The 14,648-nt window shown below is 50.2% G+C and overlaps 5 protein-coding genes across 5 annotated transcripts; 2 read left to right on the forward strand and 3 right to left on the reverse strand.

The window, feature by feature from the left end:
- Positions 1–669: 669 nt before the first annotated feature.
- BKA55DRAFT_83657 (uncharacterized protein) lies at positions 670–2,463 on the reverse strand. Its single transcript, XM_046201647.1, has 2 exons — positions 1,102–2,463; positions 670–1,046 (listed from the first exon to the last, which is right to left on the reverse strand). The coding sequence occupies exons 1-2, from the start codon at positions 2,329–2,331 to the stop codon at positions 813–815; spliced, it is 1,464 nt and encodes a 487-aa protein (XP_046047585.1). The 5' UTR covers positions 2,332–2,463; the 3' UTR covers positions 670–812.
- A 1,439-nt stretch (positions 2,464–3,902) lies between these two features.
- Positions 3,903–4,892, reverse strand: BKA55DRAFT_692170 (uncharacterized protein; the record flags this gene model as incomplete). The annotated part of the gene is made up of 1 exon (XM_046199746.1): positions 3,903–4,892. One exon carries the CDS (start codon positions 4,890–4,892, stop codon positions 3,903–3,905), a length of 990 nt encoding a protein of 329 aa, XP_046047586.1.
- A 666-nt stretch (positions 4,893–5,558) lies between these two features.
- BKA55DRAFT_515777 (CHAT domain-containing protein) lies at positions 5,559–9,606 on the forward strand (the record flags this gene model as incomplete). The annotated part of the gene is made up of 2 exons (XM_046188036.1): positions 5,559–6,014; positions 6,079–9,606. 2 exons carry the CDS (start codon positions 5,559–5,561, stop codon positions 9,604–9,606), a joined length of 3,984 nt encoding a protein of 1,327 aa, XP_046047587.1.
- Positions 9,607–10,442: 836 nt separating this feature from the next.
- BKA55DRAFT_573757 (uncharacterized protein) lies at positions 10,443–13,362 on the forward strand. Its single transcript, XM_046193233.1, has 4 exons — positions 10,443–10,614; positions 10,726–10,793; positions 10,867–12,956; positions 13,007–13,362. The coding sequence occupies exons 1-4, from the start codon at positions 10,587–10,589 to the stop codon at positions 13,149–13,151; spliced, it is 2,331 nt and encodes a 776-aa protein (XP_046047588.1). The 5' UTR covers positions 10,443–10,586; the 3' UTR covers positions 13,152–13,362.
- Positions 13,363–14,583, reverse strand: BKA55DRAFT_573762 (DNA-binding protein). Its single transcript, XM_046193234.1, has 6 exons — positions 14,419–14,583; positions 14,331–14,356; positions 14,240–14,278; positions 14,162–14,190; positions 13,951–14,096; positions 13,363–13,901 (listed from the first exon to the last, which is right to left on the reverse strand). The coding sequence occupies exons 1-6, from the start codon at positions 14,512–14,514 to the stop codon at positions 13,542–13,544; spliced, it is 696 nt and encodes a 231-aa protein (XP_046047589.1). The 5' UTR covers positions 14,515–14,583; the 3' UTR covers positions 13,363–13,541.
- Between the last annotated feature and the right edge of the window lie 65 nt (positions 14,584–14,648).

The raw sequence follows: 14,648 nt of genomic DNA on the forward strand, positions 1-14,648 counted from the left end.
CGGACATTTGGCACTTCAATGGAAATTAAGTTACATCGATCTGTATGTAGCTGCAACATTGTGACGTTAGTTCAACATGTCACATGTGGCATATTTTTATTCACTACAGACCTCTCGTGAGGATTCGGTGCCGCGATTCGAGTCTTGAAGTCTTAGACCCTGATCAAACCTCTGGGACCAACCTCCGACGACCCGGCTTCGACTGGCGTAGAAGCTGCTAAGTCATTCTTTGAACTACAACGAGAATCTATACAATTGTATGAAATTCAGAACCCTCTATACATTAATATCGAAGCAATACATTCCGTAGGCTACTTCAGTGTAGTATAGGCTCCATTTCCCACCTTTCTCTCCACTGCTCAAGGGGACTTTCCTCTTTGTACATGCCTCAGGGAGCAAGAAAACTTAGGAACTCTATCCTAAGTAATGAAAAGATTTATGTAAATTTAGTGAAGATTTAGGAGGCCTTTAGATTAGTTATTTTTATTACTTAGGATAAATGCCCTAAGTTTCTTTCTGCCTCCTCTTGATATGTTATCTCAAATCGTACTTTAGTAGTGCAAATATGGCCCAACAAACTTGTGGTATTGCCAACAGACTTCTATAGTATAATTACAGATAGCCGTATACTTCACCAAGGGAACGGTCTCTTGTAAGTTCATGCCGATAGGTGCTGCGAGATTGAACTTTCACGTGTGGTATGTAGATTCATATGAAACAATCAACCATTGCAAATTGACAATACCCCATCACTTCTCATTAGCTAAAAGGACAATTCTTTAAAGTATTCTCAAACTGATTGACTTGAATGATCAGGATTCCAACTCTCCTGGCTCTTCAGCGAGAAGGACGTCCGTCAGTTGGGTCAGTAGTGGAAGCCAGCTCTCGAACTGCTCACCTCCGCATTGATACAGACCAACCCCAAGCTTAACCATGGCTAGTTCTAGATCATATCTCAAGGTCACTTGATCAGATTCTAGTTTCTTCTGGACTATATAGTCCCAACAGCTTGAAAATGGTTCTGAAATCTTGGGATGTTTGGAGGCCTAGTGTTCTGTTAGAATGCATGGGCTTGGAGAGGTTGAGCGGTGGAAGACTTACTCGAATCACTTCCAGCAACTCATTAAAGCCTTTCGATCTATAGTTTCGGGTTGTCCGTATTGAGCTAGGTACACGCCTGGGTCCAGGCTGTTGTTCCATGTATTTCTTTTTCCAGATGCGCCGGAGACGGACCATGACCTCGATCTTCAACTCCGAGTACGTCTTCGCAGCCAGGTCTTCCATCTCTCGGTCCAGTTCACCAATACTTATTTGCTCAGAAATATCCCAAAATCTATCGTTGTCGACATTAGAAACCAAGTCAAAGTTGCACATTGTGAGGCATGTGTGATGTAGACCAGCTTGATCAAAAGACATTCGTCGCAGAAGGGCGAGGGAAACTTTCTTAGCTTCTTCAACCTTTCTCTGCTTTTCTAATATCTCAAGCCACGCAAACAGCCCTAGATTTGATCTATTGAGCAACCAGTTCGAACCTGGCATGCACCCACCAGCCGAACAACTGCACACGCAGTCATCTCGCGATAAGACTTGAACTCCTTTATCAAGAAGAAATTTGATAATTTTCAAGACCGCCGGTAAACCTTTCCAGTCGCATCCTTCAAGATCATTGAGCAGATTGTCAAGAATATGCCAACCCCAGCTACTGTGTAAATGTGCATCGCCACCATTCGCAACAGCAAACTGGAACAACGACAGGTCATGCAACGAAGCTAGGTGCACAAGTAAAGCCCCGGTCTCTTGCTTGAATTTGGTGAAGCCTAACTGAATCAACACTCTCGCCGATCTAGAATTATGAGTCATGTGCATCAAGGTCGTGCCATCGCGAAAGGAGAAGTTGGCGCTACCAAGCATAGAGATTACCCGGGACCAGAAGTTGATACAGCCTTTTCGACCACCATAATCATTTGCAGCATAGCAGCCTTCGTAGGTAGCGAGATAGGGGCTGGATAGCAATTTTCTGAACAGCTCAGGGATTAGATCAGGGTAGGTAGCCGCTGCAAAGTCGACGACCTGCCATATTAAGTCCCAGTTGCCCAGCCTGGCAATGCGATCAAGAACAGTGAGGCTGTTCTCTCCAGAGCCAAATAAACTGGCACCGTTTTCGACAAGCATCATAACTGTTTCTGGGATGTTCATTGCTGCCGCATACATTAAAGGGGTCGCGCCTCTTTTATCGTTTAGATCAACTTGATGACCAGCAGCCAGGAGTTGAGCTACGCGCGAAGGTTGGAGAACGGCGACGTGAAGTGCTGATTGACCCAACGAGTTCATAGCCTTCTCAAAAGGCTGTGCATTTCTACCCAGACAAAACTTGAAGTCCTCATCTGATCCAAAGAGCAATGAAGAGTGAAGAGGAGGGCTACCTCCAAATTCTTGGACAATTACTTATTAGACTGATATAATGTTGATATTGCAAGGGGGTCTCACCAGGATCTATTTCAAGAAAGAATTTTATAAAGTGCAAATTAAAAGGGTCGTCCAGAAAGAGGTAGGGCATTCGCCATGTGTCCCAAGTCAGCACAACATTTCTGAAATCGCACCCAAGAGCAGTACGAGAGGTAACCGGGCCGGTATAAGACCCGTACTTCCTCATTATCGTTATTTGTACTTGTTGTAAGAGACTTATAAGTGTCAACGGCCTCGTACCAAAGTAGCAGTAGAGGGAGTGGAAGACTAACCCCCCAATCAGGAACCTTTTATAGCTAGTACCAAGCACTTCAAGATGTTCTGATAATTGATAGGCGAGCATCATTCGACTGTGAGCTTTTCCACCACATCCAGTGGATATAGGATAATGCAGACCATGGAATCCAACGGGCTCAGGAAGGAGAAATCAGTCACCCTCCACTCTCGATTCTCTAGAGGTAAAACAAGTATAATACTACACTCTAGAATATGCGCAATTCGAGGAACGACCTTTGAGATTTGAAGCATCGCCACCTAGGTACCGACCAAGATACAATCGTGAGCCCAAGCCAAACTTACAATCACACCTGGCAGGGCTACCACAGATGCTTTCTCGGGGCCTTCTTATCAGCGTAAGAATATTGTTCCGTCATATTCATTCCTTCTTTATCAGCCTTGAGCCCTAGAGTCGTCAGCGTCGTCCCCAAAAACGCGAGTGTTGCGGCGCGTGACACAGGGATTGATGCCGACCTTGGTCTGTGTCATGCCAGAGCCAACCAATCCCACGAAAAAGCGTCTTGCTTGACTTCCGCCTTAGTAGAAGAGCTGAACAAACAAAGATATCATTTCTCCGCTTTCATGGGAAATCTTTTCCAATCGTCAATCCCATAGCAAGAACTTTCCTTGATAGGAGCCTGAAGATATGGCATCTGTTGAGTCTCCTTAATTTTGGGACACCTCTGAATCTCTGACTGTCAACTTCGTCCCCTAGTCTACTCAAGCAAGACAGGTTCTGAGTCAAGTGATAGAAGGTGGCCGAGGGTGCAAGTGCGATGGTATCAGTGCGTTTCAGCATCCTTTTTACACACCCAGAAAGAACGTGATGCAGTGAGAGGTTCAGGGGGTTCTTATTATTTCTTGCAAGAAGATTTGATCAGGAATGCTTCCACAGTATAGATCTTTAGCAGGCTCTGTAAATTCCTGATTTTCCTGCACTTGACGTATACGTTCAGTTGCGAAGCTAAGCATATGTCATCTCCTCCTTCGCGAGACCACCGAGTAGACTTTCACCGAGATCAGATAGTCATCCAGGTTCGAAAGGATCCCCATCGCCGATGAGGACTATAGCAGCTCGTGTATTGAGGCAGCTAACTCTCAATACTTTCGCTTTGATCCAAGGACCCCAGTCTCACCATACACTATCGCCATTCACTACATCACGCCTGAGTAGCGTTCTCATCACCCAGCGACGAGTACTCCTGCAGCGCAATCTCGTCCAGCGCACCACGCCACTCAACAACCCTCTCCCCATTAACACCCCTACGTCCCTTCTCCATAGCCCGACGCATGACCAGCGGATCAAAGTACAAAGGCTCATCAGCGCGGCCAAGGATGGGCACTACTTCAGCCAGCTTTCCGCGCCAGAAGCCGAAGCGGGCATGGATGCCGACACGCATACGGAAGCGACGGGACCGATGGGCGATGATGAAAGGCACTACCAGGTAGTCCGGCACTCCAGCCTTATCCACGGAGCTCTCTTCGACCCGGACATGCAGTTTGTTTTGTCCCGGACCTTTATGTGCTACCTTAACCTTGACGGCTCCGGTCTTCGTCCAGGTTCGGGACTCACCGATGTTGTAGGAGATAGACGCGGGATTGTAGCCTATTTGCATGCCAATTTCGCTTCCGATTGTCACCTCAGAGGACAGTGGTGTGCCCTCCCAACCACTGGGACCGGGAAATGCCTTGACGATTGCCGGGTGCGGGAGCTCCTCTTCCTCGTCATCGTCGCTGTCTTCAGAATCATCCGAAGCGCTCTGCCCCTCATCTCTCGGTGCATCTTCTGTAAGGACGTGAATATCAACCGTCTGTATGCGGCTGAGCCAGCTTCGATTTCCCCCTGACAAGGACAGCTGCAATTGTAGCCGGACGAGGTACGCTGGTTCATCGAAGTAGGTTCCTGCAAGAACGGGCCTTAGGAGCTCGGCTTGGAGAAGACTAGATGAATTCCCAGACGAGATAATCTGTCGTGGTTCAGAGAGCTGAGCTTGGTTGTTCTTCTGCGGTGCCGAGAGCTGACCCGCATCATCATCGATTGACACAGTCAATGGCAGAAGGACTGGGGACGAGAAGTTGGTGTCATCACTGTCGCTGTCAAATACAGACAACTGTATTGGTGATTTCGAATCTTCAGACAATTCGCCCATTATGTTCGGGTTGAGGGAGACGTTTCTTGTGTGTAAGTGGGATGGATGTTCCCGATGGATGGTTAGACTATATCGAACAGTCTTCTGAATATAAAATGGCCTATCGTTCGTAGAACATGAGCCGTAGAATCTGATGTGAGATCAAGCACACATGCACCAGGATATATAACTATCAGCACTCAGCCTCACTGCAACACAATTGTTTGAATATGCGCTCAAGAACCGGGCTCCTAAGTCTAGACTGCCACGCCACCGGCGCGTGACAGCTGCTGAAACGCCTCTTCTGAAATTCTGGTCGTCCTCAACATCCTTGCCAGGCACATTATTGCTTTATCCCGCAGCACACCAGGCGCCATCGACTGATGCGGACCAATAGGATCATTGTGACTCCCCCTCAACTCTCAAATTACAAAGAAGCTGAAACGAGCTGAAAAATGTTCATGTTAGACAAAACTGACGCCCGAATAGTAGAACAAGAAGGGGAGACAGCACGAGAGAGGGATAACATAAGAGGATCAGCACGGCCTTGTTGAAGAAACGATGCGACATTTCTAGATCCTCAAAGCATTATCCCTATCATTGCCCTAACACTTCCGGAGGGTGTAGTCACTTGCCTCTGATCCGACTTGAGCTTTCCTGTCATTATTCATACCTCAAAACTCTACAATGGATACAGCATCGGAACGATTAAGCGAGGTGTCAATATCTCCTCACTACTGGGGGATACATACGTCTCTGTACAGCTCATTGCCCCCGGAGGCTGTCAAACAGCTCGAGCGCGCCATCTGGCTCAAGATATCAGGACTCGCGGACGAAGCAAGAGCCATATTTGACAATGAGCTCAGCTCTCTTGCAACAGTTCCAGTCGTAGCCATTGAACATGCTGACCTCGAGCTTGAGGCGGGCAAATGGGGACGGGCATGGAGAATCCTGAACTCGAAGCTTGCGCAACTACAAGATGCTAACGGGGACCTCGAAGCGCCTGAGTATCGACTCATGGCCTTGACGTGGGCCATGCTCGGGACGAGGCATCGAGGTGATGTAACGTCGTCAGCTATAGAAATTGAAAGGACACAGCATTGGCTGGCCGAAGTACCTGTAGCAGATTATACTGATATCCAGGTGCGTCAGTTGTCCTTAATATCCCCGAAACGAGGTAAAACGACTGATCTAACTACGTGCTTAGGCAGGCTGTATTCGCCGATATGTCATCGCGAGTCTGTTCACCAGGCTCTACTCGGGATACAATAACCCAGAGTCAGAGCACATACCGGCACATAACAAAACAGACGGTTCCGGTGCAAAGATCCCTTGGGGTGGGCTGCAACTACTGCGGCGCTCTCTCACGCAGAAAGGCATGTTCAACGAGGCCAATGCTTTGTTCCGCGTAGAGTTGAATCGTACGCCACCAGAAGACCGCGGCCCTGTGGTTGAGGAGTTTCTGGAGGCTGTAGTAAGCATCCCTCCGAGTCGCGGTCGGGACTTCATCGAGGCGGTGGTTCGCCTTCAGTGGGCAACCACACATGTTCAGCTACAAGCACCTGTCAGCGCCGTCGAGGAATTCGACAAGTCTGCGGCGGCTTTCCGGAGGTTCTGCGATGACTTTGGCATTAGAAACAAGGAGGCTACACCGCATATGCAAGCAATGGCGTACGAGAGGCTGTCATGCATCGACGACCCCATCGGCAGGTTAGACCGCACGGAGGAGCTGGCCGCTCGTATGGAGGCTATCGACGGCACGAAGACTGGCCTATGCTTATCGGCGGCGGCTGATTTGTCCAGAGCTTACTACACGGCCACAGGGATGGAATTGTTCAAGACCACGTATTTCGACGTGCAGAAGCGCCTCGAGACGTATGACCAGACGGTATCGGAGGATATTTGCGATCTGGTGCACCATCATGTTGACCTCATCTCCGTTACCCTCGCGAGTCTCGTTGATCGCCACAAGGCTCTCGAATGGGTCGATGCCTTTTTTAAAGAACATCCGCATTTTGACGCCCCAGTAGTGCGGGCGTTGCTCTGTAGGAGTAAGGCTTCACTCTTGCGAAGTCTTTGTCGAATGGATGAGGCCGACAAGGTGGACGAGGAAGCAAGTCGATTAGAAGCATTCACGCCATCGATAGGGAAGTGGACCCATGCGAGAAAGGGTTATCGCGCTCCAACGACGAGGAGCACAACTTCTTCGGTGCAGCCAGATCCCCAGCATCAGGTTCAGGACGATGATGGGGAGGAGACATTCTACTGGGGTTGGAGCGATGCCGTTGGGGATCAATTCAAGATACAAGAAATGGCCATTCAGCTGGTACTGAAGTGGCTGCTAGATGACATCGCCATTGGGAGCTCTGCCCTTGAAGAGTTTGAAGGGATGACAGAAGCTGAATTGAAAGCTATCGTCTTCCCCAAAGCCGTCGATACCGATGAGTTCGCAGAAGGACGGTACATTCGCCTCTGTGCATGGCTCGGCAATCCTCCTGAGCACCAAAGAAACCGCCGGTTGTTCTGTTTGGTCATGCTTAGGTACGGGAGGCAGATGCACTTTTCTGACCATAAACTCTGGGAACCACGCCTCTCTGAGCTCCATCACTTACTGGAGCTCGAAGAAACCCTCCCCCAAATCATCCGGGACAACTTTCCTGGTAGCAAGGGTAGTTGGCTGGGCCAAATGGCACTCACGTACATGGCACCTCTCGAGGACTTGGCAGATCTTACCAGCGCTGAATCGGGACAACGATTATCAAATGCTCAAACATACAACGACCGTGCTCTGGCTGAGTATCGTCGAAAGAAAGACCTGGTTCGAGTGGCTCTTCACCAGCGATCTGGGGCGCAAATCTGCATGCTCATGATCATACGGCTGAGACAATTGGAGCAGCAAGCAGCGAGCGCCAATACCAAGTACGGCACAGCAGACAATGGGTCCCAAAAGGCAGAGAAAAATGATGCTTTTCTCTCTACCTATTCTAAGGCGAAAATCGGCGACCTCCGCGACAGGGGAATTAGTCAAGCCGAAGAGGCTGATGAGATATTTTCGCTGAGCGAGCTGCACGCCTCATCAAGCTCAGGCCTAGAAGGCATCACCCAGCGGCAGAACATCACCGCGTTCAATGCCAACGCGTACACGGTCCGCACAGCCATCGAATTGCTCCTCGCGGCGCCGGGTGAGCCATCTGATGAGACTATCACAAAGGTGTGGCGGTGGGTGCAGAAGTACAAAGCACGCTCACTGGCGCGAACGATCGGGGTGCGTATCTCTGATCCGCCCGAGCTGGTGAATAAGATCATGGCCTGTCCTGACGCTGCCCGCGGTTACGAGGAGATGCTGGCGATCGAACAGCGTATCAAGGAGGCGGAAGGGATGGCTAAGTTCAATCTGCGTCGGCAGCTGGACACGCATCTTCAAACTATGAGGGAGAAGCACGACCTCATGAGGCAACTCCTTGACTTGAGAGAGGCCCAGCCGTTTGACTTGCCGGATGTGTCCAGGATCAAAGCCCAGAGTGGTACACGCATTGTGCTGGTTGACTGGTTCCACCTCCCTCCGTATGTCACCGGCGACGCCGATAGACTGTTGTTGTTCACAGTCAAGGATCAATCCAAACCAACCATGGATATGTTGACTACAAGAGTAAAAGACGTGATGGCTTGGCAGAAAACATACCTCGCCCCTGATGAATTCGAAGACGTGCCAGAGGAGAATCTCGACACGACAGAGGCACGTGAAGCATTCGACAGCATGCTAGGTGGTCTCGTTGCGCCGCTTGCCCGCCATGTCAAGTCCAATGAGCTCGTTGTCCTGTGTCCGTCCTCTTATCTCCATCGGCTTCCACTCCATGCACTTGCGATCGGAGGATATGACGCGCTGATCCATCGGAATCCCGTCGTTTACACACACAGTCAGTCGCTGCTACGTTCCTGCTTCGCGGCCACGGAGCTGTCCCGTCCCTTGCCTGCGCGCATCAACGCCAGATTCATATCGGGCATTGCAGAATCCGAATCCACAGGACTTGAGGCAGGACGGAGCAGCATCCAGACACTAGCCCGTCGGTTCCGCACAGATCCAATGATCGACCGGACCGCCTCCAAGAAGCTCTTCCTGGACGTGGCTACCCAGTCACGTCTACTTCATCTGCACACTCACTGCAACTGGAAGTCGAGAGACCCGTTGGATCATGAGGTCGAGTTTCCCATGCCATGTGCGCCGCTCGAGGGGCAGCGCCCGGTCGAGAGCGTCACAGCCCGAGAATTCTTCGACATCCAAGTCTCTCCAGGTACACACATCAACATGATAGCGTGCCAAGGGGGTGTTATGGATGTACGGCTTGGAGATGAGGTCATGGGGCTCGTCCCTGCACTGATGTGTTCCGGGGCCAGCTCTACTATTTCAACGCTGTGGAGTATCAAAGACACGCATGGGGTGAAGTTTGAGAAGGTATTCTTCGACTCGTTCCTCAAACAGAGCGCTCCCAAGAAGCGTAAGAACGGACCTAAAACGGACGATGATACATCAAAACCCGACGGCAGCCTCTTGGTGAATCTTGCGAAAGCGATGCAGCTAGCCGCCAAGGTGATGGACGAGTTCACAGCAGCGCCTCTCTACAAATGGGCAGGCTATGTGCTTCATGGCTGCTGGCAATTCCCACTTTCGGAACAGGATATCGAGTCGTTGCAAACTGGTGTGATAGATAAAGGAGCCGACGGCGCCGCATCTTAGGCAAGACGAAGTTTGCGGTATGGCAACCCTAGTATCAAGAAGTTATGCTTGACGGCCTCAGAATAACTGCAAAGTCGCGATCCAACAACTTGCCGGGAGCCAGTTCCGCTGACGGCCCCCCCTGCAATCAAGGAAAGCGTCGGCAGTTGGCTGTCTTTAATGAATGAAACCTGCTATTTTCGCTTCTGTGAGAAAGTTAAAACCACATAATGGCATGGCGCTCATAGAATCAAGTCTCACGTAAGCTTGAATCCCATAATATTCAATCCCATCGTTTTTGGCAAGCCAGAGTTTATAAGGCGAATAATTAGTGAATCGTGTGCCTGGTGTTCATAAGACAAAGCTCACTGCTCTCAAGAAGTGGCTCCCGGGTAGGTCAGTTGCTGTGTTACCACCTGAATGCCTTAGGCTCTGCCTTTTCTGAATCCCACGCGATGGGAATATTATTGTTTGGCCCAAAACTGCAATATTGGCACCTGTGATGAGACTATGTTGTGCAACGTTAGGCTGCCGTGTTGAAGTTTCAAGACCTACAATGCGCTCCAAGTCTGATGAGTAGGTAGCCAGTGCCTATCAATACCATCAGTACTGAAGGTAACCTTTTGACCAGTCAACGCCTCGATTTCCGAGACAAGAGAGATCACAACAAACACCAACCAGCCAAGACTTAAGACGATTATTACTATGTGGAATCATTCCAAGTTCCAAGCGGGATCTTGAGAAATCATCAAAAAGACGACGCCACAGCGCCACCTGACAGTATGAGTGGCTAGTGGAATGCCCCGCCGCCTTCCCCAGGCAACCTAAGCTCCAGTGACGTGTGTCGCCTATCACTGAAGCACCTTTCAACTCTAGTGTTGATTTCAACTCGAGCTTGATTCCACATCAACCTTATACATACCACCCGAAATCTTCTCTTTTTCTTGTCCTGAACGGACCTTGACTTGTAAAAAGAGAAAAAGAGCCAAACTTTACGCATCATGGCTTGCCCGCATCTCGACTTGATCGGTATGTGAACCTCCAAAATCGACCCCGCCATTTGATCGACCACCAGTCATGATGGTTGCGACAAGCTCGCGGTCGACCTCAGTAGAACTTTGTAAACTGACTATGCCGTAGGGCTGACACCCCCTAACCCTTCTCAGTCCGTCTATCGTGAAGACTGTACTCAATGTTTCGACTCCATCGTAAGGCTCCCGCTTGCTGGGCTGCCAAGCCCTTGAAATCTTCAAAGCTTAGCTTACTGACCAAGTTGAATAGGATGATCCTGCTGGACTCGATGTCTGCCTTCAGTGCTTCAACGGAGGCTGCGCTGGCGACCGCAATCATGATAGACTTCACTATGCGCTGACCCAGCATCCCCTCGCTCTCAACATCCGCCGCACGAGAAAAATTGTCGAACGAGACGAGCCACCCGCCAAGATGTCGAAGCTAGCTATTGCCGCCGAAACAGAAGAGGACAGATATGATACAGCGTTGACCGTCAAGTGCCTCGATTGTAATACCGAGCTCGATCGAACACATCCCAAGCTCGCTCCTATGGTCGACGGTATTCTCAAGGCGAACACATTTTCTCGAAAGGAAGAGGTCAAGGCATGGGAACAGGAACTGACCAGCTGCGAGCATATCTTGATGCTACAGCAAGCGCCTGCTAAGAAGATCGAGCAAAACGACCTGAGCCATTGCTACGCTTGCGACCTAGCAGAGAACCTTTGGCTGTGCATCGAATGTGGCAACCTGGGATGCGGTCGTAAGCAGATGGGTGGCGTTGACGGAAACTCGCATGCTCTCGCTCACGCCAACGAGTCCGGCCATGGCGTCGCTGTGAAGCTTGGATCTATCACACCTGAGGGTACAGCCGACGTCTACTGCTACAAGTGTGACGATGAACGAGTCGACGACAACCTGGGCGAGCACTTGAACCATTGGGGCATTGTGTTGGCAGAGCGCCAAAAGACGGAAAAGAGCTTGACTGAGATGCAGATCGAACAAAATCTCAAATGGGACTTCAGCATGACAACGGAAGACGGAAAAGAGCTCAAGCCCCTGTTTGGTCCTGGTCTCACTGGTTTAAAGAACCTCGGAAACAGCTGCTACCTTGCCAGTATCATCCAGTGTCTGTTTGACATGCCGTCATTCCAGGAGAGATATTTCCGGCCCAATGACGACCTGCCCATCGTTCCCGAACCAGCTGCTGATATCGAGACTCAGCTCCGAAAGACAGCCGATGGACTTTTGTCTGGGCGATACTCTAAACCTGACGCTGAAGTCGCTGGAGAGGGAATCACACACCAGAAGGGTCTTGCGCCAGCCATGCTCAAGCACCTAATCGGTCGAGGACATGAAGAGTTTTCTACAATGCGACAGCAGGATGCCCTCGAATTCCTTCAGCATCTGTTCAAGCTCATCACTCGATCTCCCCACCCCGACGGAAAGGACCCTACACAACCGTTCCGTTTTGTTCTCGAACAAAGACTCCAATGCTTGGGATGCCACAAGGTGCGGTACAGCAGTAACGAGCAGGACAACATTTTCATCGACGTTCCCCTGGAAAAGCTTCCTCGTGAAGAGGGCTCGGAGGGTCCAGACGCTTACAAGCCTGTGTCACTCAAGGAGTGTCTCGATAACTTCACAGGAGCTGAGAAGGTCGAGCTGACTTGCTCTGCTTGCGGAAGCAAGGATGGGTTCACCAAGCGATCCCTGTTTAAGACCTTCCCCGACACCCTGGTTGTCAACGCACGGAAAATGACTGTTGTCAACTGGGTTCCTATCAAAGTTGATGTTCCTGTTCTTGTACCCGACGAGCCCTTCAAATTGGACGAATATCTGTCCAAGGGGCTGCAGCCCGGAGAGGAACAACTGCCAGACGAGCCTGAGACCCAAACACCCGCTTTCGAGCCCGATGCTGCCGCCGTTGCTCAACTTGAGGCCATGGGCTTCCCTCGCAACCGTTGCGAACGTGCTCTCCACGCTACTGGCAACTCCGACGCAAATGCCGCCATGGAATGGCTATTTGGACACATGGAGGATCCTGACATCGATGCGCCTCTTGACCTTGGTGCTCAAAGCGGCGGAGGTAACACCGCCGACCCTGAGAAGATCGAGATGCTTGGGGCTATGGGTTTCGGTGCCCCTCAGGCCAAGAAGGCTCTGAAGGAGACCGGCGGTGATGTTGAGCGGGCTGTTGAGTGGCTCTTCAGCCACCCTGATGACCAGGGAACATTTGATGATGATGCTCCTGCTGAAGGAGGTGCAGCTGCCCCTAAGGAACTTGCTGGAAGTGCTGATCTACCCGCTACTTTCCAACTTCGATCAATCGTGTGCCACAAGGGCACAAGTATCCATGCTGGGTAAAGATTTCTACACAATTGAAGCACACAGGCATGCTAACTACTTATAGACATTACGTTGCCTTCATTCGCAAGGCTTTGGGAGATGCTAATGTTCCTACTTGGGTGCTCTTCAACGATGAGAAGGTCGTTGAAGCCCACGATGTTGATGAGATGCGCAAGTTTGCGTATGTATACTTTTTCAAGCGAGTCTAGTCGAATATATCGACTGTGTAGCACTGGGTGAGGCGTAGTTGGTTTTGAAGACAGGGTGGTTGCATCAGACGGTGAATGGCGCGAGGTTGAAGAGACGAGGGCAGCTATGGTTATGCTGACATGATTTGGTATCTGGGCATTAGAAAAGCAGATGATACACGTCATGTAGAAGTGACTGGAATATTATATCTGCGAAGATTAGACAACAAGATATCCTGATACGTATCGTACAAATCCATCATGGTCGTTGAATATTGAATATGGACAAACAAAGTCCCCAAGGCGCCTTGTAACGCCTCTCAAGATAAATCATTCCTGAGTTATGCCGAAATCCACCAAAAGCAACTCATCCATCTCTTTCCCTCCATTATACACTCAAAACTCACCAGCCTAATCGGTGAATCGATAGCTGACCAGAGTATCAACACGGTGATTCGCTGTGCTGAATCCCCTCAGTTGTACCTTTTCTCCGTTCTCAATCTCCTTCGCATCCGAATCACCCCACTCAACAGGGACCTCACTATCTGCATCTGCGTAAACGAGAACGTTGAATGTGCAATCGCCGCTTAGTTGAGGTAGAAACGTAACAGACGCAGTGATTTGACGGAAAATAGCTGCGATTTCGGCTTGGATTTCTGTTTCTGTCTTTTCGGGGGCTGTGGGGGCGGAACCGGCGGGAGCGGCGTTTTCTTGGTCTTTGGAGGAGGATTTGGAGGACTTGGATTTCTTGACGGGTTGGAAGATTTGAACCTGTTGAAGTTAGAGGCCATGGGGCAGGGGGAGGGGAGGGAATGCGTACGTCGAATTGCCAGCGCTCGACGTGCTCGCCTGTGTCTTTATCTGTAATGACGATGACGAGCTTGGAGATCTTGCCGCCGACCATCCATTTGTCGAGTTGGGACATGATCTTTTTGATGTAGGCTTTTACTTGGTCATCGGCCGAGACTGGGTTTTTGTTAGTCGCAAAGGTCGCAAAACGGTCGCCTTGGAGACATGGGTCGTGGGCTTACCCAGCATGTTGAGGCCATATTTCTTGACGCTGGTAATTGTCAGTTGATGTTTGAAGGAATCGGTCGCAACGAACGTACACTGTAAAGTCCTCGGCAGGGTAGACACCTCGTTGAAAGCTATCATATCGTTAACAAGAGTCGGCGATCGATAAGGGGCAGATTCTCGTACAGAATGCTGTGAATAGAATATTGAAACTGTAAACCGCAACGGTTAGCAAACTCTCGCCCAAGTAGGAAATCAGCTTGTTCCAACGTACGAATTCAGCGACAAGGCGAGCGCTGCCCTTGAGGGAGAGCTTATGGATCTTGGACTTATCCTTGTCCTTACTCTTGGAAGCTTCCTTTGACGACATTTTCGCGCTACTGGGATATCAATTGGAATGAAGGGTATGTGCCGACGGTTGTGACAGGTTGAGTTTGGAAATTAGTGGTTTTGTTTACTTGCGGTTGCGGGGTGGAAGAGTCCCAAGGGTCTGTGCGGCGGGGT

This window comes from Fusarium redolens (assembly GCF_020744475.1).
Source record: "Fusarium redolens strain MPI-CAGE-AT-0023 chromosome Unknown BKA55scaffold_11, whole genome shotgun sequence".
Lineage (NCBI taxonomy): Eukaryota > Fungi > Ascomycota > Sordariomycetes > Hypocreales > Nectriaceae > Fusarium > Fusarium redolens.

Coding starts and splice junctions, on each gene's coding strand:
- BKA55DRAFT_83657 (XM_046201647.1), bottom strand. CDS start 2,331: ATGAACTCGTTGGGTCAATCAGCACTTCACGTCGCCGTTCTCCAACCT. Junction 1,047..1,101: donor AGTTGCTGGAAGTGATTCGA/GTAAGTCTTCCA, acceptor ACAGAACACTAG/GCCTCCAAACATCCCAAGAT.
- BKA55DRAFT_573757 (XM_046193233.1), top strand. CDS start 10,587: ATGGCTTGCCCGCATCTCGACTTGATCG. Junction 10,615..10,725: donor CCCGCATCTCGACTTGATCG/GTATGTGAACCT, acceptor ACTATGCCGTAG/GGCTGACACCCCCTAACCCT. Junction 12,957..13,006: donor GGCACAAGTATCCATGCTGG/GTAAAGATTTCT, acceptor AACTACTTATAG/ACATTACGTTGCCTTCATTC.
- BKA55DRAFT_573762 (XM_046193234.1), bottom strand. CDS start 14,514: ATGTCGTCAAAGGAAGCTTCCAAGAGTAAGGACAAGGATAAGTCCAAG. Junction 14,097..14,161: donor ATATGGCCTCAACATGCTGG/GTAAGCCCACGA, acceptor ACAAAAACCCAG/TCTCGGCCGATGACCAAGTA. Junction 13,902..13,950: donor TCGAGCGCTGGCAATTCGAC/GTACGCATTCCC, acceptor TAACTTCAACAG/GTTCAAATCTTCCAACCCGT.